Here is a 21,625-nt window from a genome sequence, read left to right as displayed (position 1 = left end):
GGTTGGTTGGTTGGTTGGTTGGTTGGTTGGTTGCAAGGCATGGAAGAGAAAAGAGAGAGAAAAAAAAAGAGTGAGTACTGCTCTTGAATATTCTGAACACAATAGAACGCTCAACACTTAATAGATTTCGTGGGGTTTTTTTGTTTTGTTTTCTTTCAAAATTCATCATCAGTCACTTCAAAAAAATCATCAATCAATCAATCATATTTAGCAAATCAAGACTTGAATTATCACATGACTATTTACATATTACAATACTGTAGTAGAGAGAAAAATATATATATATAATAATATCACAGACACATCGTATTTTGATTCTTTATATATGTATATATTATTTTTTGGTGGCTTAAATATGGTGTGAAATCTGATACATCTCACCTGGAAACAGGAGAAGTCTTGTTACCCTAGTTAAATAGGATGTAAAAGATAAATAATGATACATTATAGAATATCAATCACAATTTACGAAGGTGAGCAATCGAAATGGTGGGCAGGTGCAAATGGAGGCTGAGACAAAACCAAAATATATATATATATATATATATATATATATATATATATATATATATATATATATATATATATATATATATAAAGCATATGTAAAGCACATAATCTTTTTAAATGAATAAATACATAGCCGAATACAGCCGCCTCTCAGTGCAAGGCGAAGCACAAGCCTAGCTATGTGGCCATCAAGACGCGGAGGGGAGGTGGGCTTGGGGGGGTTTAGGGGGCCCGAGAGATAGGCCTTAGGGGGGAGGGAGAGGAGGGGGGTGTTATAGGGGGGGGTGTTGGTGGTCGTCGTGGGGGGGGGGGGGGGAGGGGTGTATAACAGATCATCCTATGGGGGAAAAGCAGTAGACCCGTGAATCGACAAGCTCAGCTCAGGTGGGGAGAGAGGGGTTCGAGAGAGAGAGAGAGAGAGAGAGAGAGAGAGAGAGAGAGAGAGAGAGAGAGAGAGGTGGGTGGTGGTGGTCGTAGGCCCCCACTGTGGGTACAAGACATGGTGAATGCGCCTTTAATATGCTAAACAGTGGATGTGTCGGTGGGGTGCTGGTGGAAGGGGATATATATTTATATATATATATATATATATATATATATATATATATATATATATATATATATATATATATATATATATATGGGTGGGAGGGGTTGTGGTGAAAGGATCACGCAGAGCTGGAAAGCCAAGTCTTCTACGAAGCAGCAAAAGCCAAGACTATATGCCATACAAGAGGAGAGAAAAAGAATGCTCCCCCTCCCTCTGTGTGTGTGGGAGGGAGGGAGGGAGAGATGTGAGCGGGTGGACGGAGTATACCGTCGTCCCTCGTGGTGTGTGTGTGTGAGGGAGGGAGGGAGGGATGTGAGCGGGTGCACGGAGTATACCGTCGTCCCTCGTGGTGTGTGTGTGTGAGGGAGGGAGGGAGGGATGTGAGCGGGTGCACGGAGTATACCGTCGTCCCTCGTGGTGTGTGTGTGTATGAGGGAGGGAGGGAGGGATGTGAGCGGGTGCACGGAGTATACCGTCGTCCCTCGTGGTGTGTGTGTGTATGAGGGAGGGAGGGAGGGATGTGAGCGGGTGCACGGAGTATACCGTCGTCCCTCGTGGTGTGTGTGTGTATGAGGGAGGGAGGGAGGGATGTGAGCGGGTGCACGGAGTATACCGTCGTCCCTCGTGGTGTGTGTGTGTATGAGGGAGGGAGGGAGGGATGTGAGCGGGTGCACGGAGTATACCGTCGTCCCTCGTGGTGTGTGTGTGTGTGTGTGTGACCTGCAGAACGTCAGGGTGTTAGGGAGTCGCGGATTTCGTTACCCCCCCGCTGAGGTAACAGGGTCGCCTTTTACCTGCCTGGGTGTGTGTGTGTGTGTGTGTGTGTGTGTGTGTGTGTGTGTGAGAGAGAGAGAGAGAGAGAGAGAGAGAGAGAGAGAGAGAGAGAGAGAGAGATCATCATCGCTGTGATGCCCGTTAAGTCTCAAGTGGCACTCCTCAGTGGAAGCTGTCATAATCGTCCTGCCCCACTTCACAAATTCCTTGGTTAATAATCTGTTAAAAAAAATTACGAGGTTAGGTTTAACCATGGCCTCTGGCTGAACAGGTCTAGGGTGGACGTGGTTTGTGTGTGTGTGTGTGTGTGTGTGAACGGTACCGTTAGACCAGTCTGGGGTAGCCAACGGTACCGTTAGACCAGTCTGGGGTAGCCAACGGTACCGTTAGACCAGTCTGGGGTAGCCAACGGTACCGTTAGACCAGTCTGGGGTAGCCAACGGTACCGTTAGACCAGTCTGGGGTAGCCAACGGTACCGTTAGACCAGTCTGGGGTAGCCAACGGTACCGTTAGACCAGTCTGGGGTAGCCAACGGTACCGTTAGACCAGTCTGGGGTAGCCAACGGTACCGTTAGACCAGTCTGGGGTAGCCAACGGTACCGTTAGACCAGTCTGGGGTAGCCAACGGTACCGTTAGACCAGTCTGGGGTAGCCAACGGTACCGTTAGACCAGTCTGGGGTAGCCAACGGTACCGTTAGACCAGTCTGGGGTAGCCAACGGTACCGTTAGACCAGTCTGGGGTAGCCAACGGTACCGTTAGACCAGTCTGGGGTAGCCAACGGTACCGTTAGACCAGTCTGGGGTAGCCAACGGTACCGTTAGACCAGTCTGGGGTAGCCAACGGTACCGTTAGACCAGTCTGGGGTAGCCAACGGTACCGTTAGACCAGTCTGGGGTAGCCAACGGTACCGTTAGACCAGTCTGGGGTAGCCAACGGTACCGTTAGACCAGTCTGGGGTAGCCAACGGTACCGTTAGACCAGTCTGGGGTAGCCAACGGTACCGTTAGACCAGTCTGGGGTAGCCAACGGTACCGTTAGACCAGTCTGGGGTAGCCAACGGTACCGTTAGACCAGTCTGGGGTAGCCAACGGTACCGTTAGACCAGTCTGGGGTAGCCAACGGTACCGTTAGACCAGTCTGGGGTAGCCAACGGTACCGTTAGACCAGTCTGGGGTAGCCAACGGTACCGTTAGACCAGTCTGGGGTAGCCAACGGTACCGTTAGACCAGTCTGGGGTAGCCAACGGTACCGTTAGACCAGTCTGGGGTAGCCAACGGTACCGTTAGACCAGTCTGGGGTAGCCAACGGTACCGTTAGACCAGTCTGGGGTAGCCAACGGTACCGTTAGACCAGTCTGGGGTAGCCAACGGTACCGTTAGACCAGTCTGGGGTAGCCAACGGTACCGTTAGACCAGTCTGGGGTAGCCAACGGTACCGTTAGACCAGTCTGGGGTAGCCAACGGTACCGTTAGACCAGTCTGGGGTAGCCAACGGTACCGTTAGACCAGTCTGGGGTAGCCAACGGTACCGTTAGACCAGTCTGGGGTAGCCAACGGTACCGTTAGACCAGTCTGGGGTAGCCAACGGTACCGTTAGACCAGTCTGGGGTAGCCAACGGTACCGTTAGACCAGTCTGGGGTAGCCAACGGTACCGTTAGACCAGTCTGGGGTAGCCAACGGTACCGTTAGACCAGTCTGGGGTAGCCAACGGTACCGTTAGACCAGTCTGGGGTAGCCAACGGTACCGTTAGACCAGTCTGGGGTAGCCAACGGTACCGTTAGACCAGTCTGGGGTAGCCAACGGTACCGTTAGACCAGTCTGGGGTAGCCAACGGTACCGTTAGACCAGTCTGGGGTAGCCAACGGTACCGTTAGACCAGTCTGGGGTAGCCAACGGTACCGTTAGACCAGTCTGGGGTAGCCAACGGTACCGTTAGACCAGTCTGGGGTAGCCAACGGTACCGTTAGACCAGTCTGGGGTAGCCAACGGTACCGTTAGACCAGTCTGGGGTAGCCAACGGTACCGTTAGACCAGTCTGGGGTAGCCAACGGTACCGTTAGACCAGTCTGGGGTAGCCAACGGTACCGTTAGACCAGTCTGGGGTAGCCAACGGTACCGTTAGACCAGTCTGGGGTAGCCAACGGTACCGTTAGACCAGTCTGGGGTAGCCAACGGTACCGTTAGACCAGTCTGGGGTAGCCAACGGTACCGTTAGACCAGTCTGGGGTAGCCAACGGTACCGTTAGACCAGTCTGGGGTAGCCAACGGTACCGTTAGACCAGTCTGGGGTAGCCAACGGTACCGTTAGACTGTGTCGGGTAACCAATATTGCACCCAGGTCAGGCTACGGTAACCAGCTTGTCTGGGGCTAACCAGAAACTACAGTTACGTCAGTTTAGGGTAACTTACAGTACCGTTTAAACCAGTCTGGGGTAGCCAACGGTACCGTTAGACCAGTCTGGGGTAGCCAACAGTACTGTTAGACCAGTCTGGGGTAGCCAACGGTACCGTTAGACCAGTCTGGGGTAGCCAACGGTACCGTTAGACCAGTCTGGGGTAGCCAACGGTACCGTTAGGCCAGTCTGGCGTAACCAACAGGGGGGAAGTGGGGGTGAAGGAACAGTTTGGTGTCTTAGTGTCTAAACCACACGTGTATGGATTAAGATAAAGAAAATAAGATACGATAAAAAAAAGAAAACGGGGTTTGATTAGGTTCTTATCTGGACAGAACTTGAGATGGAAAATGAGAGCGTTTGACACGGAAAGTCTGTGTGTTGAGACAAACCCACTCCACTGACGAAGGTGTAAACACTGGGACGATAAGTGTGTGTGTGTGTGTGTGTGTGTGTGTGTGTGTGCGAGCGCGGGAGGAGATAGCGTGGGGCGTGGCATCGCTTCACTATCGATTTCTTATCAGTTCCGATGACGTAGCCAGTGTTTATGTGAGGCAGACCCTGATATGAACTTTACATCATGAAGTCTTGCACTGTGTTATATTATCATTATCAGTCTCATTATTATTATTACTACTACTATTATTATTATTATCATTATTATTATTATCATTATTATTATTATTATAATAATAATATAATAATAATAATAATAATAATAATAATAATTATTATTATTATTATTATTATTATTATTATTTTATTATTATTATTATTATTACTATTATTATTATTGTTATTACTATTATCATTATTATAATTATTATTATTATTATTATTATTATTATTATTATTATTATTATTATTATTGTTATTACTGTTATTATCATTACTATTATCATTATTATAATTATCATTATAATTATCATTATTATTATTATTATTATTATTATTATTATTATTATTATTATATACCATTCTTTACCCTGACGCAACAGTTACCATAAATATATTCGGGGGGAAAATCTGGCAATAAATATTTTACGATGAAAAAGAAAACGTGTCTTGAAGAATGAAAATGGAATATTTTGGGAAAATAGAACGTGGACGATGATTTATTAAACAGATCTTCAGAGAGGGACAGGCCGGATGACCCTCATAACTATAATCTTTCCCACAGGATTTTCGCCTCTATGCCCCTGGAAATAGGCTGGTGAAAATGGTGATTTACGTTCGAATGAAGAAGAAAAAAATAAAGAAAAAGAAAATCAAGAACTATTGTTTACGTGAGTTTGTTCATTGTGAACCTATGTTCTCAATCTGTTCTGGTATGAACATGTATAACAAATGATTGGAGTGGTTTAGCTTTTTTCATGACAAACTGATACCACAGTGATTCTGTGGACAGCTATAGATAAGCTGTGGGTACAGTGTGGGTAACAGAGTGAACTGTGGGTACAGTGTGGGTTACAGTGAGCTGTGGGTACAGTGTGGGTTACAGAGTGAGCTGTGGGTACAGTGTGGGTTACAGAGTGAGCTGTGGGTACAGTGTGGGTTACAGAGTGAGCTGTGGGTACAGTGTGGGTTACAGAGTGAGCTGTGGGTACAGTGTGGGTTACAGAGTGAGCTGTGGGTACAGTGTGGGTTACAGAGTGAGCTGTGGGTGCTTTGTGGGTTATAGAGTGAGCTGTGGGTGCTTTGTGGGTAATGGAGTGAGCTGTGGGGGGTACAGTGTGGGTTACAGTAAGCTGTGGGTACAGTTTGGGTTAGAGTAAACTGTGGGCAACAGAGTGAGCTGTGGGTATTGTGTGGGTAAGAGTGAGCTGTGGGTATTGTCTGGGTTACAGAGTGAGCTGTGGGTACTGTCTGGTTTACAGAGTGAGCTGTGGGCACAGTTTAGGGTAACAATGAGCTGTGGGTAACAATGCAAATTCTCTTGTATCACCCACAAGACATTCTTTCGTGATCTACCTCATGTATTTTGAGAAATCATGACAAAACTTCACATATATACGTATATGAAGATTAGCAAGCAAGATTATATATATATCTGATGTTATATACGAGGACATAAAGAAAACGGCGTCACACGAAAACGCTGTTCGCATTGCTGAAGTTACTGAAGTCAAATCCTCCAAAGAACTTCAGATTTTATTTTTTATTTTTTTTTTTTTTGAGGGAGGAGGGGGAGTTAGGAGCACTTTGGAGATATTCATTGAAATTTAGATAAGTTTTAGAAGTGTGATTTAGATATGTTTGCAGTAACGGCGATATATATATATATATATATATATATATATATATATATATATATATATATATATATATATATATATATATATATATATATTTGCGAGTTATATCCCAAAGAATTAGATTGGAGAATGTTGGGCCTCATCTGAAACGGGGATCGAACTGCTGTTTTGAACAACAGTGAGATATCTACACTCACTCTAGCCATAGCTAGCCACCCCAACACAGGGGAAGAGGGGGAGGGGATAGAGATATAGGAACTATTGTGATGATAAAACTCAAAACGAAAGAAACACTTATATGAAACACTTAAGTGTTGAGACACTGGACTTCTCTGTACACGGAGGATAGGAAGACAAGAATTTATATGAACACAATTTTCACCCCCCAGCCTTCCTTCCCCCTTCCCTCCCCTCCAGCGAGGTAACCTACTGGGGTGAGTAAGGGGGGGGTCGTGGTGGGGGGGGGGGGAGGGAGGCATTTCCCAGTAGAATCACACCCGGACTCTGGGGTTGAGTCGTCCTCCCCCCCAACACACACACACCCCCCCTGAGTCGTCCGTCCGTCCGTCCTTCCCACCTCCCTCCACGATGGACTCCTCCTCCCTCCCCCTACCCCTCCTCCCCCCCCATGTGTGTGCACGAGTCACCCCGAGTGTGGGTCAATGACTCTCGCTCTCGGAAAGCCGTCGAGGTCAAGATGCACGCTTGCTGTCCGTCCTCACCCACCTCCTCACCCTCATCCCTACCTCACCCCACCTCACCCACCTCCTCACCCTCACCCTCACCCTACCTCACCCCTCACCCACCTCCTCACCCTCATCCCTACCTCACCCCTCGACCCCATTCTACCTACCCTTTCTCATCTGTTCCATACCATCAACCCTCGACCCCATTCTACCTACCCCTTCTCACCTATCCATACCCCTTTCTCTCGATCCCGTTCTACCCACCTTTCCCCCCACCTATCCCTCCCCTCCTATCCTTGAAACCCCCACCCCCTCTCCTCCTCCTCCTTCTTTACGTTCGACCAGTTGTGGTTTGGTCCACCGTGGGCTCGCCCCGGCTCCATCCCTCCCTCCCTCCACCTCCACCAGCAGTAGTCGTGTTAAAGGAAGCAGCCTGGGGTGGTGCACAACCGGCCGCGTTGAAGGTACTACGGGTTTTAAAGTAGTGTTGTGTTACCGGCACACCCCGGGACGCTCTCTCTCTCTCTCTCTCTCTCTCTCTCTCTCTCTCTCTCTCTCTCTCTCTCTCTCTCTCTCTCTCTCCCCAGCGCCACCACCACCACCAGGACGGCGCTGGGTTATCTGTACGTAGCCTCACGGGTTTTTTATATGAGGCAACACGGTTTCTGTACGTAGCCTCACGGGTTTTTTTGAGGCAACACGGTTTCTGTTCGTAGCCTCATGGTTTTTTTTTATATGAGGCAAACGCGGTTTCTGTACGTAGCCTCACGGGGTTTTTGTATGAGGCAACACGGTTTCTGTACGTAGCCTCACGGTTTTTTTTTATATGAGGCAACACGGTTTCTGTACGTAGCCTCACGGGTTTTTATATGAGGCAACACGGTTTCTGTACGAGGCATCGCGGTTTCTGTATCTAATCCATCGTGGTCTCTTTATGTTGAAGCATCGCGGTTTCTTTTATTAAGCCTTACGGTCTCTATATGAAGTATCTGGGTTTCTGTATTAAGCATCATGGTCTGTATGTGAAGCATCGCGGTTTCTCTATTATGCATCGAGGTTTCTATGTGAAGCATTACAGTTTCTATATTAGGCCTAACAGTGTAACCATGGTTTCTATATGAAGCCTCATGGTTATCTATGAGAAGCCTCTGGGTTTCGTATGAAGCATATGGTTTCATATGAAGCCTCTGGGTTTTATATGAATCCTCAAGGTATATTTGAAGCCTCTGCGTTTTATATGAAGCATATGGTTTTATATGAAGCCTCGGGGTTATTGTGTGAAGCCTTCGGGTTTCTATGAAGCTTCAGGGTTTTTATGTGAAGCTTCATGGTTTTTATGTGAAGCTTCGGGGTTTTTATGTGAAGCCTCGGGGTTTTTATGTGAAGCTTCAGGGTTTTTATGTGAAGCCTCAGGGTTTTTTATGTGAAGCTTCAGGGTTTTTCTGTGAAGCTTCAGGGTTTTTCTGTGAAGCTTCAGGGTTTTTCTGTGAAGCTTCAGGGTTTTTCTGTGAAGCTTCAGGGTTTGTATGTGAAGCCTCAGGGTTTCTACTTAAAGACGCATGATATTGATATGAATCCTCAAGATTTCTATATGAATACCTTACCATCTTTTAAGCTTTGGTATCCTTCTGTATAGTCTATTTATCTATATAGAGTTTTATTGTATCTATATAAAGTCACAGTAACGCTATGTAAAGCTTCAGTGTCTCTATACAGAGCTCCATTTTTCTCTATATGGAACCTCACGTACCATATAGAGCTTGTGTATATCTATATGAAGACTTGGTATTACAGTATAGAGCTCAAGTAACTCTCTAGGAAGCCTTCCCTATTCACATAGAGCTTCAAAATCTCTTACATAAAGCTTTAGCATCTGTGTGTAAAGCTTCAGCATCATTACACCAAGCTTTAGCATGTCTCTATAATACTTTAGTACCTATATATATATATATATATATATATATATATATATATATATATATATATATATATATATATATATAGAAAGCTTCAATATTTCTACAAAGAACTTCGACATCTCTCTATAAAGCCTCTTCATCTCTATATAAAGCTTCAGTATCTCTATAAAGAGCTTTTTATTATATTCATATTAAGCCTTGTTATCTCTATAGATATATCTATGTTAAGCTTCATATGAGGCCTAAGTACGTCTATGTGAAGCCTACACATTTCTATGAAGACCATCAATATCGCTATATGGATCATCAGGCTCTCTATATAAAGCTTCAGTACCCCTGTATATAGTCTTTGATACCATATAAAGCTTCAGTAACTGTATATTGATATAGAACATTGTCTATCGTCAGTTGCTATCTCTTCTCTGACTTCTATTCTCATTGGTTCACTGTGAAACATCTTCAAGCAGTTGGTGTATATATATATATATATATATATATATATATATATATATATATATATATATATATATATATATATATAATCACTAATAGACTGTCCATATGGTCCTGCATTCGGGTATATATTGTCCATCGTATGTGGTGTTCCTGTGTCCTTAACATCTCGCACTTCTCTTGCTCTTTATCACCCGTTCCTCACTGTGTGTCCTCTCCAATTATGCTACTCCAGTACCCTCACTTTACTTGGGTTTACCTTGTGCGTTCCTCTGCCTAGCTCGGTCTACCTGCGGGGGCGTAGACCAGATCGTTTCTCTCACTTTGAGTCTACCTCGAGTTCCTCGGTCGCTGCCGTTCTTCTCCTGCCCTTTACACGTTCCTGTGTTTCTCATCTGTGGTGCTCACCGAACTCCCTCACAGGAGACACATGTCGCGCAGCGTATCCCAAGGACGTGTGGCATCCTTCCAGAGGTGGGGTTGGGGAGAGGAGGAGTCCTTTTGAAGACCTTTAGGATGGGGTTTACTTAAGGGTCTTATAATGCTTAACGACGTGGTCTAGTCGTGCATCTCGGGGCCATAACTGGGCCATCTTGGGTTCATCCTGAGCCATTTTGGGTTCATCCTGAGCCATTTTGGGTTCATCCTGGGGCCTCTTTTGGCTCATACTGGGTCATCCTGGGATACCTTGGATGATTCTGGGTCATCCCAGGCCATAGTGGGCCCAGACTGTGGTGGTCCTCTGCCTTTGCCAGGTAGAGGGAGGTGTTAGGGAGGAGGGGAAGGGAAGCCAGTGGGGTCGCCGGGCCTCCACACACACACTCCTCCTCCGGCATTCCCGCCTCTCTCAACATTCCTGGCGTTTCTGGCGCTTTTTTTTGCAGCCCTGCGCCATCTCTACGCTTTTGAAGCCCTACGTTGCTCGGTCCCTTTTGAAGCCCCTTTGAAGCCCTCTACCCCTTCTGAATCGTTCTGCCCTTTTGAAGCCCCCCTGCCCTTTGTCTCGTTCTGCCCTTTTCAAACACGCCGCTCCTCTTGAAGCCTTTTCAAAGCCCTCTCAGGCCATTTGAATCCCCTATCCTCTTGAAGGGCCTGTGCCCTTATCCTCACGATATTGGCCCTGTGTTCATCCCTTTTGGCACTCACCCATTGGCACACCCTTGACACCATTCGTCCTCATGGTACCCTTGGCCCTGCTGACACCACTGACCCCACCCCACCCATGACACCATATGGTCCTCATGACACCACAAGGTTTTCTGACACCAATGGCCTTTCTGACGCTACTGGCCATCCTGACACCACTGACACCCCCCGTTGACACTTCTTGCTCTCCTGACACCACTGGCCTTCCTGACGCTCCTGACACCACTGAACCTCCTGACACCAGTGGTTCTCCTGACACCATAGATCGACTGACACCCTTAGTATATTGGAACATGATCTATGCAATGACATATTATCAAACCATGTGGTCTATCGACTTCAAGATCTATCGCAGCAAGACCTACCGATTCATGATCTATTGGGCCATACTCTACCCCCATAGTCTATTGAACCCTGATCTATCGGAGCCTACTGTATTGGCCCTTCAGTCTCGTATAGCCTAAGCCTTCCTTCCTGTCACTTTTATCAGGCACAGAACCAATTAAACACATTCCCGGTCGCCAGCGTTTCAGCTTCAGCTGAAATCTGACTTATTGATTCGAGACGAATTGATTCGCCAACCTGACTCACTGATTCGGTACGTACTGATTCATTTACATTGGCCTGCTGTGACTCCCCTCCCTTCCCCCTCTAACGATTTACCGAATCAGCTCTAATACATACTGACTGAAGACCAACTGAATCATTTACAGGATTCTTCTCGTTATGAAATACTGAATCAATTCTCAGTCAACGGTGACCAAGTGAATCACCAGCTCGGTTCCCTCAATCACTTCACTGAGTCATGATCCGGTAAATTAACTGCCTGACGTACTGTACCATGATTCACATATCTTTGAATTAGTGACTCAGTTGCATAGCCATCTGACTCAAAGGAATTAAACGATTCATAATGAGGTGAGTCACTGATTCATTAGATGATTTGTAGCTAGGAATCATCGAGCTACAGGGCTTCCTGACCCGTCTGAATCGTCTGTATGACCTGATGAATCACTTACTGAATCACTGACTGATTCACTACCGAATCACCAACTGAATTAAGTATGATACCTACTAAATCTCGAACATCACCTTCTGACCTATAGACCTACTGAATCACACATGATTCAACGAATCATCAGCCACTGAACCTTACTTATCCCTGAACCAATGAATCACTCACATGACTTATAGATTCACTTATCTACCATCGAATCATCTTGTGGATCTAGTATCACGTGATTCAGCTATTACATTCCTTGATTCGTGCTTGACTGAATGAATCACTGCGTATCACCCTTCACTCAACGATCCGACCCACTGAATCACACTATAGGGCATGGGGATTCGCCTGTATGATTCAACGAATCACCACTTGAGACACGAGGCAATCGATAAGAGAGAAGCTGTGTCTTCATGTACTCACGAATCTCAATCCCTCAGTCCATAGCAGATGTCGTTGAGGAGGTAACCAGCTGTCGTGTGAGAAGTACCAGCTGTCGTCTGAGGGAGTTCCAGCCGCCGTTTAAGCTGTGCCAGCTGTCGCCTCAGCACCAGCTGCTTTTACGACCAAAGACTCGACAGATTTAGCCTCAGACGCCTTGAATTATTCCTATGGGTGAAGCGTTGAAGGATTCCAATGGGTGAGGCGTTGAAGGATTCCTATGGGTGAGGCGTTGAAGGATTCCTATGGGTGAGGCGTTGAAGGATTCCTATGGGTGAAGCGTTGAAGGATTCCTATGGGTGAGGCGTTGAAGGATTCCAATGGGCGAGGCGTTGAAGGATTGCTATGGGTGAAGCGTTGAAGGATTCCTATGGGTGAGGCGTTGAAGGATTCCTATGGGTGAGGCGTTGAAGGATTCCTATGGGTGAGGCGTTGAAGGATTCCTATGGGTGAGGCGTTGAAGGATTCCTATGGGTGAGGCGTTGAAGGATTCCTATGGGTGAAGCGTTGAAGGATTCCTATGGGTGAGGCGTTGAAGGATTCCAATGGGCGAGGCGTTGAAGGATTGCTATGGGTGAAGCGTTGAAGGATTCCTATGGGTGAGGCGTTGAAGGATTCCTATGGGTGAGGCGTTGAAGGATTCCTATGGGTGAGGCGTTGAAGGATTCCTATGGGTGAGGCGTTGAAGGATTCCTATGGGTGAAGCGTTGAAGGATTCCTATGGGTGAGGCGTTGAAAGATTGCTATGGGTGAGGCGTTGAAGGATTCCTATGGGTGAGGCGTTGAAGGATTCCTATGGGTGAGGCGTTGAAGGATTCCTATGGGTGAGGCGTTGAAGGATTCCTATGGGTGAGGCGTTGAAGGATTCCTATGGGTGAGCGTTGAAGGATTCCTATGGTGAGGCGTTGAAGATTGCTATGGGTGAGGCGTTGAAGGATTCCTATGGGTGAGGCGTTGAAGATTCCTATGGGTGAGCGTTGAAAGATTCCTATGGGTGAGGCGTTGAAGGATTCTTATGGGTGAGCGTTGAAGATTCCTATGGGGAGGCGTTGAAAGATGCTAATGGTGGTTAGATCGTGGTGAGTGAGGATCAGTGAGGTTGAAGATCTGTGGGTAGGTGAATTCTAGGTGGGTGAGTTTGGGCTGAGTCCTATGGAGCTGAAGTCTGTGTGGCGTTGAGGATTCTATGGAGCGTGAGATTTGGGTGAAGTCTAGGGAGCGTGAGGATTTTGTGGTGAGGGTTGAAGGATTCTTGTGGGTGAGGCGTTGAAAGATTCCTATGGGTGAGGCGTTGAAAGATCTACACAATGTTGTATCAAATCTGTCATGTCTACAACCACCCATTTTGTACATTTTCTGATCGCCATTGGTTACCTCCTCTACGTATGATATTGTTTTCTATCTATTCTTTTTTTAATCTGATTTTTCCCCCTTTTATTTTTTTAGGTCATGCTCTTCATTACCTCTAATGGCTGGGTCCTTCCTTCCTCCTACCATGAATATTAACCAACGAGAGGACACAAGAACATCATCTTGGCACTGTCTCGTCCCGTCACTAACAATGAAAAGGATGAGGGAACTGATTTCACTGCTGAACAGGTTCTCCCTGTCGACCATTATCAGCCCAGGGGTTTGGGGTCGTCCCTGGCCTCCTGTTCACAAGTTTGGCCTTATTGGCTTGAAGTATGTGTTGGGTGGGTCAGTCACCACGCTCCTGGCCCCTTCGGATGACGAAGAGGTGCTCCAAAACCTGTGCTATAGCTGTCCTTTTGCCTAGGGTCACTGGAGGCACCAGGTCCCTCCCAAAGCTGCCCCATACGTGGGATTTCCCTGAAGACCTGGTAGTGATGCTCCGTGTGTGTGTGTGTGCGTTTGGATACTCGGGAGTGTGAGTCGCCTCCCTAGAGACTTCATAGCCAATCACTTGGATTGCCAGGCCCCTCTCCACCGTATTTCTGAGTACTACCTAAACTCGACAGTGCCTCTGTAGCATACTGGACATTAAATGTTTCCTCTACGTGTTTTCGTAAGGCTTAAAACACGGTCAGTGCCGAATTCTTGAGAAAGAAATGTATGAATGAATCATAATTCATTTTGCGGAATTCCCCCTTAAACATTGGATGACCTAACCCGTCGACGTTCTAAGTCATGGAACTGTATTTAAGCCTCCATGCCAGTCAAGTACTTGGGCCGACCTAACCAACCCCCCTCCCCCTCAAACCAGTCGACTGTCCTCCGCCCCAAGATGCCAGTCAAGTACTTGGGCCTACCTAACCACCCCTTCCCCTCGAACCAGTCAACTGTCCTCCGCCCCAAGTCAGAATTGAGGGTCTCCCGCACAGAGCCAACTGAGTGCGAGCTTGTATAACATTGAAGACCACAATGACCACGGTGCCTGTGGAGAGTTAAGGTCAAGTCCCCCATAGTACGAAGTACCAAACGTCGACCAAATCATCCCTGGCGTGAGTAGCATTACGTAGCTCATTACGTGTCCCCCCCATCTTATCCACCTCTCTCTCTGGTCAGTTCTGCTGCCAGTGTCGTGGAGCGGCCATATATAGTCCGAGGTCCCCCCCCCCCTTTAACTCCGTATATTGTACAGTAATAATGAAACTCCAAATCCTCCCTATTGTATAATTCAGATCCCTTCATTGGATGAGGGAATCAAATGGGAGGGAACTATACAAATTGAATTCTGATAAGTGGGACAAGACGACTTGATATCTATGTTAAATAAAGGACACAGTCATGAGAATGATCAAAGCCATTGGCTTAATGATGATTGGAATAATTGTCAGTATCGTCATAGCCTAAATGGAGAGAATTTTTATTCGTCTGGCACCTGGCTTTGGGACACCGTCACTCACTGTAAGTTAGACGGCTAGAAGTGTACGTATGAAAAGAGCTAGGTATCTGATAGTCTAGTCAGACGGGACCTGGGCGACCAGAGGTCCTGTCAAGCTGAGTGTAGTAAAGTTGGATGAATATAATAATAGGCCTTTTTTGAGAGGGGGGGAAAATAGGCCTTTTTTGAGAGGGGGGAGAAAAAATAGGCCTTTTTTGAGGGGGAGAAAAAATAGGCCTTTTTTGAGAGGGGGAGAAAAAAATAGGCCTTTTTTGAGAGGGGAGAAAAAAATAGGCCTTTTTTGAGAGGGGGAGGAAAAAATAAGCCTTTTTTGATAGGAGAAGAAAAAAATAGGCCTTTTTTTTGAGAGGAGGAGAGAAAAGCTGTTAAAGTAGGAGGGATGAGGACGGTTGACTTTTGAGGTCTCTCACTGAAACTCCTCTTCGTCAACTTGTAACATATGCTTCACTAAGAGGTTGTCTCTGGGTGCCTATGTTGAGCTGAGCCTGGCCTGGGGGGGTGGCGGCTGTGACAGGGAGCGTCATAAGTAAAGCAATTGTATACAGAACCTCACCCTAATGTGTCGAGTTTTAGACAGAGTTCGAGAGGGACGTGTTGGTGTCTTCAAACAGATCCCTTCCAGTGGAGTTAGAGACAGGTGTTTGGTCGAGTTTGAAAGAGGTTTGTTAAGTAGAGTCACGAGCGTTCAACTGTGCCTCAGAGTAAAGTGTGATAAGTCTCACATAAATGCTCCAAGTAAAGTCTCATATGTGTTAAAGAAAGACAAAACACATGTCGATTATCAGGCAGAGTCATTTAAGGAGAGTCTGGGACAGATGTCCTCAAGATGGGCTTATATGTGCTGAGCCTCAGGGAACCCTTAAGTATAATAGACCTTATTTAAAGTATGATTAAAGAGTCTTTTGGATGATATATCTTCTTTAGCCTCTGTCTTGAGTGTGCAGAGGAAAAAACACAAAATAAGTGTATGTTAAAGACAGCCTCTGAAAGATTCCTGTAAACGATACCTTAACAAGGTTGAAAAAAAAGGAGGTTGAGGGAGCGCTTTTAACCTAACCCTGGTTATGATAGCTATGGAAAGAGTGTTAGACACTATGTTCGAACGATCCTTTTGGTTTAGAAAATTCATGGCTGAACGATTTGGATAGGAACTTCGGGTCATAGCTGGAAAGACTGTGGTGGGCGTTACCAAAAAAGGAACCTGGAACAGTTTGTGTTAAGAGGACCTTGGAAGACAGAACCCCTTTTGGGGAAAGAGAGTGTGTTCGAAAGATTGGGGGGCGGTTCTCAAAGAGACAGGTGCTTTAGCTAGTAACACACAGAGAGCTTGGCAAGTAAGTGTTGGGATAAGAACCATAGGTGACGTTACACAGAGTATGAGGAGTACTACAAGATACAGAGCCTTAGGTTTATGCAAAGGGAAGCTGTAGCCAGACCATGTTGGCAAAGATTATGTCAGGATGGTCTTCTAAAAGAGCTCTTGAGTATAGGATTCTCAGCGATAAAAAGCTCTACGCAGGGAAAGTGCCTTTATGAAGCGTTTAAAAAAAAGTAAAGAACGAAAGCTTGAGCTACAGTGCTTAAACAAAGCTTAGATGAAGTTCGTAAAGCATTAGCAGCATTGAGTCACAGAAGCATAAGCTCAAAACGTGTTCGGAATGGAACCTTGAGTGTGCTTAAGCTTTTACTTCAAGCTTAGGCAGACGGTGCTAAGAAAGAAAAACGGTGGAGGGCGTTCAAGAAGCGCTGAGGAGAGGGTGTTCAACAGGGTCTAGATTACACAAGATTATCTTGAGAGAAACTCACATGGGCATCAGCTGGTAAGACCTTTGGTTGAAGTGTTCAATATTAGTCAAGGTGTTGGAGGAGACGGATCTGGATGGAGGGGAGGAGTTTAACGGGTAGTTCAGCGATGGGACGGACTCAGTGCGTGAGAATGAAGTGGATGAGGGTAAAGTGTGGTGTGTGTGTGTGTGTGTGTGTGTGTGTGTGTGGACGGGGTTCGTGGTGTGGTTGCTTGATGGAAGAATGTAAGGTTCGAGAGTGTGTTAGCGTTACGTCTGTGAGAGTTGAGGGTGTTTAGAGATTGTTCTGTGTGTGCTTGTGGAGTGCGTTGTAGTGACTGAGGATAGAGTGCGTAAGGAATTTATGAGACTGATAAAGTGCGTTACTGTGTATGGTTTCGGTGCATGAAAAAAGTGTAAGGTGTGAATAGAATGAGAGAACAGAGTGCGTTGCCTAGGAGTGAAGTGCGTATGGGTAGGCTGTACAGTACAGTAGTAAAGTGTGTGAGTATGATGCATGTGTGAGTAGTGTGTGGTGTAGTGCGTGATGATGGTAAGAGTGTGGTAGGAGTGCTTGGGGATGGAGTATGTGATGTTGTAGCGTTTCGAGATGCAGTGTAGCCCAACGGTAGGCCGGTGAAGTAGAGTTTGCCAGGCTGAAGTATGAGGATGAAGTATGAGGGTGAAGTATGAGGGTGGAGTATGAGGATGAGGTATGAGGTATGAGGGTGGAGTATGAGGATGAAGTATGGGGGTGAAGGGTGAGGGTGAAAAATGAGGCTGAAATGTAGAGCTGAGGTATGAGGATGAAATGTGAGGGTGAAGTGTGAAGCTGAAGTATGAGGATGAAGTATGAGGGTGAAGTGTGAGGGTGAAGTGCGAGGGCGGGAGTCAATGGAGGGAGGGATGGAGGGTGTGTTGACAAGGGGCGGCAGGCAGGCAGGTGAGGGTGGCTTACCGTGCGTGTAGAGAGAGGGCTGCTTACCTCTCTCCGTGCCCGTGGGCATCTCCGGCGCGCTGACAGCCCCGTCGCTCTCGTCTTCGCTCACCGCGGGGCCTCCGCGGGCCTCGAACCTGACGTGCGAGCCTGCGCGGTGGCGGGAGGAGTGGCGTGGTAGGGAGTTGGAGCGGGCGGCTCCTGCAGCGGCGCCGGCGTGATGGGCGCCCCTCGCCCTGGCCAGCAGGGACGATCGTGGTAGAGTCACCTCCGTGTCGCTGGCGTAGTCCACGGACCGCGTCCTCTGTCGCAGCGCACTCAGACGACGCATGGTCTCCTGGTAGCGCTCCAGGGTGGCGCGGTCGCTCACTTGCGCCCCCGAGGGGTACTGAAGGGCCTTGTGTCGGCGGGCCGAGGGACCCGTGCCTTCGTAGTCGCTCAGGCTTTCCCGCTCGGTGGCCGGCAGCCTCTGGTCGCTCAGGGTTCGGGCCAACTTAGGTCTGCCCACGCTGGCGCGGCCCAGGGTGCCATACATAGGCGGCTCCTGGGGTCTTACCTGCCGCCCTTGGACCTGCGGCACCCCTAGTAAGGGTGGCTCCCCTGCCTCACCCCCAGGAGGCCCGTAGAAGGGATGCACGCGCTCCGCCAACGACTCTAAGGTCTTGGGGTACGATCGCTCGTATGGTGTGAAGTGCTGCTGCTGCTGTGGTCGCGGCTGCTCCGTGATGACGGGCGGGGGAGGCTGGTAGTACCGCTCGATGTCCGACCCGAGAGGTGGGCGGGGCGGCTGACCGTACGGCTGGATAGGGGCGCCGGGCATCCCTGGCTGGCGGGAACTCCTGGGCTGATAGCCTGGATGGGTAGCGTGTGGGCCCATTGGTCCCCCGATTACTCCAGGGGGCCCCGCCTGCTGCGGCACACCGAACGGGCCCTTCCCGGGCACCCCTCTTGTGCTGAAGTACATGAGTGGTTCCTCGTGACGGAGTGCTGACATGGTTTCCGGAGGGCGGTACCGAGGCAGTGTGCTGAATCTAGATTCCTGAGTTTGTGGTACTCCGGGCGGCGGGCGGGAGGGAGGCGGGGGCGGCCGCCCACCCATGGCCCCGAAGCGCAGCGTGTCCCCGTTGCTGTTCGAGTCTTCCAGCGGCTCCTCCTCGTACTCCTTTTTGATGACGACGACGGGCGGCGGCTTGGGCTCGTGTCTCGGCTGCGGGGAGGGCGGCGCCCCTCGCCCGCCCCTCCGCGACCTGGTGGTCAGCAGGAGGCGCCGCGGGATGCTCATGATGATGACCACGTCGTCCAGACCCATTCGCGTCACATCCACCAGGTTCACCGCCAGGATCTCGTCGCCGACTCGCAGACACCCGGAGTTGTAGACGGGCGACTCGAGGGCGATGCGCGAGATGAAGACGCCCTCGGCCCTGTCGGCGCCGTTGCCCTCCCGGATGTACAGGCCCAGCGTCTGGCCTGGACGCTTGACGATCTCCACCATCTGCACGCTGAACTTGGCGTTCTGTGGGGAAATGAGATCGTCACTTATCCATACTCCTAAGTACTTTAACATGTTAGTAACATCTGTACTCCATGTTTAACATATTAGTAACATCTGTACTCCATGTTTAACTTGTTAGTAACACCTGTAATGTTTGTTTAACATGTTAGTAACACTTGAATTGTATGTTTAACATGTTAGTAACATCTGTACTCCATGTTTAACTTGTTAGTAACACCTGTACTCCATGTTTAACTTGTTAGTAACACCTGTCCTCTATGTTTAACATGTTAGTAACACCTGTACTCTATGTTTAACATGTTAGTAACACCTGTACTCTATGTTTAACATGTTAGTAACACCTGAACTGTATGTTTAACTTGCTAGTAACACCTGTACTGTATGTTTAACATGCTAGTAACACCTGAACTGTATGTTTAACATGTTAGTAACACCTGTACTATATGTTTAACATGTTAGTAACACCTGTACTGTATGTTTAACATGTTAGTAACACCTGTACTGTATGTTTAACATGTTAGTAACACCTGTACTGTATGTTTAACATGTTAGTAACACCTGTACTGTATGTTTAGCATGTTAGTAACACCTGAACTGTATGTTTAACATGTTAGTAATACCTCTTCTCTATGTTTAACATGTTAGTAACTCCTGAACTGTATGTTTAACATGTTAGTAACACCTCTACTCTATGTTTAACATGTTAGTAACACCTGAACTGTATGTTTAACATGTTAGTAACACTTGAATTGTATGTTTAACATGTTAGTAACACCTGAACTGTATGTTTAACATGTTAGTAACACCTACTCTATGTTCAACATATTAGTAACCCTTCTATCGTGATTAACATGTTAGTACGACCTCTACCATGTTGAATAGGGCCAGTTAACCCTCTGAAGCAAGATGTCCCGATACGACCCTTCAGCACAACGGTATGACCCCCTGGGTCAAAGGTCATGTCTTCATACCCAGGGATCGTATTGTCGCGCTTACCACTACCACAAGGTCGTGCGTGTTTCATGGTCGTTTCGTCATCCCTACCGTGTTGAGATTGTAATGACATTATGCCTTTTGGGACTTGTGCTAACCAGATGACGTCAAGTGTTATGTAACTGTGTTCCTAACAACTCGCTTCTGATCCACGAGTTCCCTAGAGTGGACAACATCTGGGGTGATAATTGCAAGGTTTACTGCCTGCCACTAGGTGGAGTGCTTGCCTATCCAGCTACCCAGCAATGGAAGGCAGGCAGTGCTTGCCTATCCACTCACCCGACATGGGAGGCAGGCAGTGCTTGCCTATCCACTTCCCCCAGCGTGGAAGGCAGGCAGTGCTTGCTTATCCACTTCCCCCCCAGCGTGGAAGGCAGGCAGTGCTTGCCTATCCACTTCCCCCCCAGCGTGGAAGGCAGCTAGTGCTTGCCTATCCACTTCCCCCCCAGCGTGGAAGGCAGGCAGTGCTTGCCTATCCACTTCCCCCAGCGTGGAAGGCAGGCAGTGCTTGTCTATCCACTTCCCCCAGCGTGGAAGGCAGGCAGTGCTTGCCTATCCACTTCCCCCAGCGTGGAAGGCAGGCAGTGCTTGCCTATCCACTTCCCCCAGCGTGGAAGGCAGGCAGTGCTTGCCTATCCACTTCCCCCCAGCGTGGAAGGCAGGCAGTGCTTGTCTATCCACTTCCCCCCAGCGTGGAAGGCAGGCAGTGCTTGTCTATCCACTTCCCCCCCAGCGTGGAAGGCAGGCAGTGCTTGGCCATCAAGCAACCCAGCATGGGAGGCAGGCAAGGAGTAGCAAGAAAGACAGATGTAGGTCCATTCTCTTTAAAGTGTATCGAACGCGTTACTTATGCCTTTCTTCACCCTAACTGGTGGGGAAAAATAAATCAACGCACCCACGACCCACCCGACAGGAAGCTGGGGGAAGGGGAGCCTTGAGTCTTGGCAATGCTAATCTGAGAGGAAGACTAAGGGGGGCCGTGGGGGGAACATGGTGTTGATCTCGAGTACCACTCCTTTGTCTTCAAAGGATTTGGTCAGAGATGGGTCGGTAGAGACTCGAACCATCTCCGATCATCTCCTTTTCCAATGCTAGCTTAAATCTATTGTTGATGTCTTTTCGTCCAGCCTTTCGTGTAACTCGATTGCTTTGTTATATCAAATGAGATGAATTTGCCCTTACGTCCAGGTCATGATGTGCTACATAGGAGTAAAGAACGTTTGGAAATGGCTCGGTATGATTAGAAGAGCTGATACACATCTTTCACTGAGGTCTACATCTGGGTTTGGTGGCCTCTTCCTTGGCCAGCATTATTAAGGCTTGGCCCATCCTGACCAGCACTGCTAACGCCTGGCCCATCTTGACCACCTCTGCAACGCCTGGCTCGTCCTGGCCAGC

The 21,625-nt window shown here is 47.9% G+C and overlaps 1 protein-coding gene across 10 annotated transcripts in view; it reads right to left on the bottom strand.

Moving 5' to 3' along the window:
* RhoGAP100F (Rho GTPase activating protein at 100F) overlaps positions 1-21,625 on the bottom strand; it is a 416,326-nt gene that overhangs the window by 56,422 nt on the left and 338,279 nt on the right. For 8 of the 10 annotated variants that reach the window (XM_071688807.1, XM_071688735.1, XM_071688744.1 and 5 more), the window contains one exon: positions 17,743-19,234. In XM_071688807.1, the coding sequence (XP_071544908.1) occupies positions 17,743-19,234 (1,492 nt within the window). The remainder of the gene's footprint in view (positions 1-17,742; positions 19,235-21,625) is intronic. The other 2 variants (XM_071688754.1, XM_071688816.1) reach the window with 1 other exon arrangement.

Source organism: Panulirus ornatus, chromosome 3 (assembly GCF_036320965.1).
Source record: "Panulirus ornatus isolate Po-2019 chromosome 3, ASM3632096v1, whole genome shotgun sequence".
NCBI classification, from domain to species: Eukaryota; Metazoa; Arthropoda; class Malacostraca; order Decapoda; family Palinuridae; genus Panulirus; species Panulirus ornatus.
Note: the sequence above shows the minus strand (reverse complement) of the source record. Positions and strands in the feature narration are given on the sequence as shown.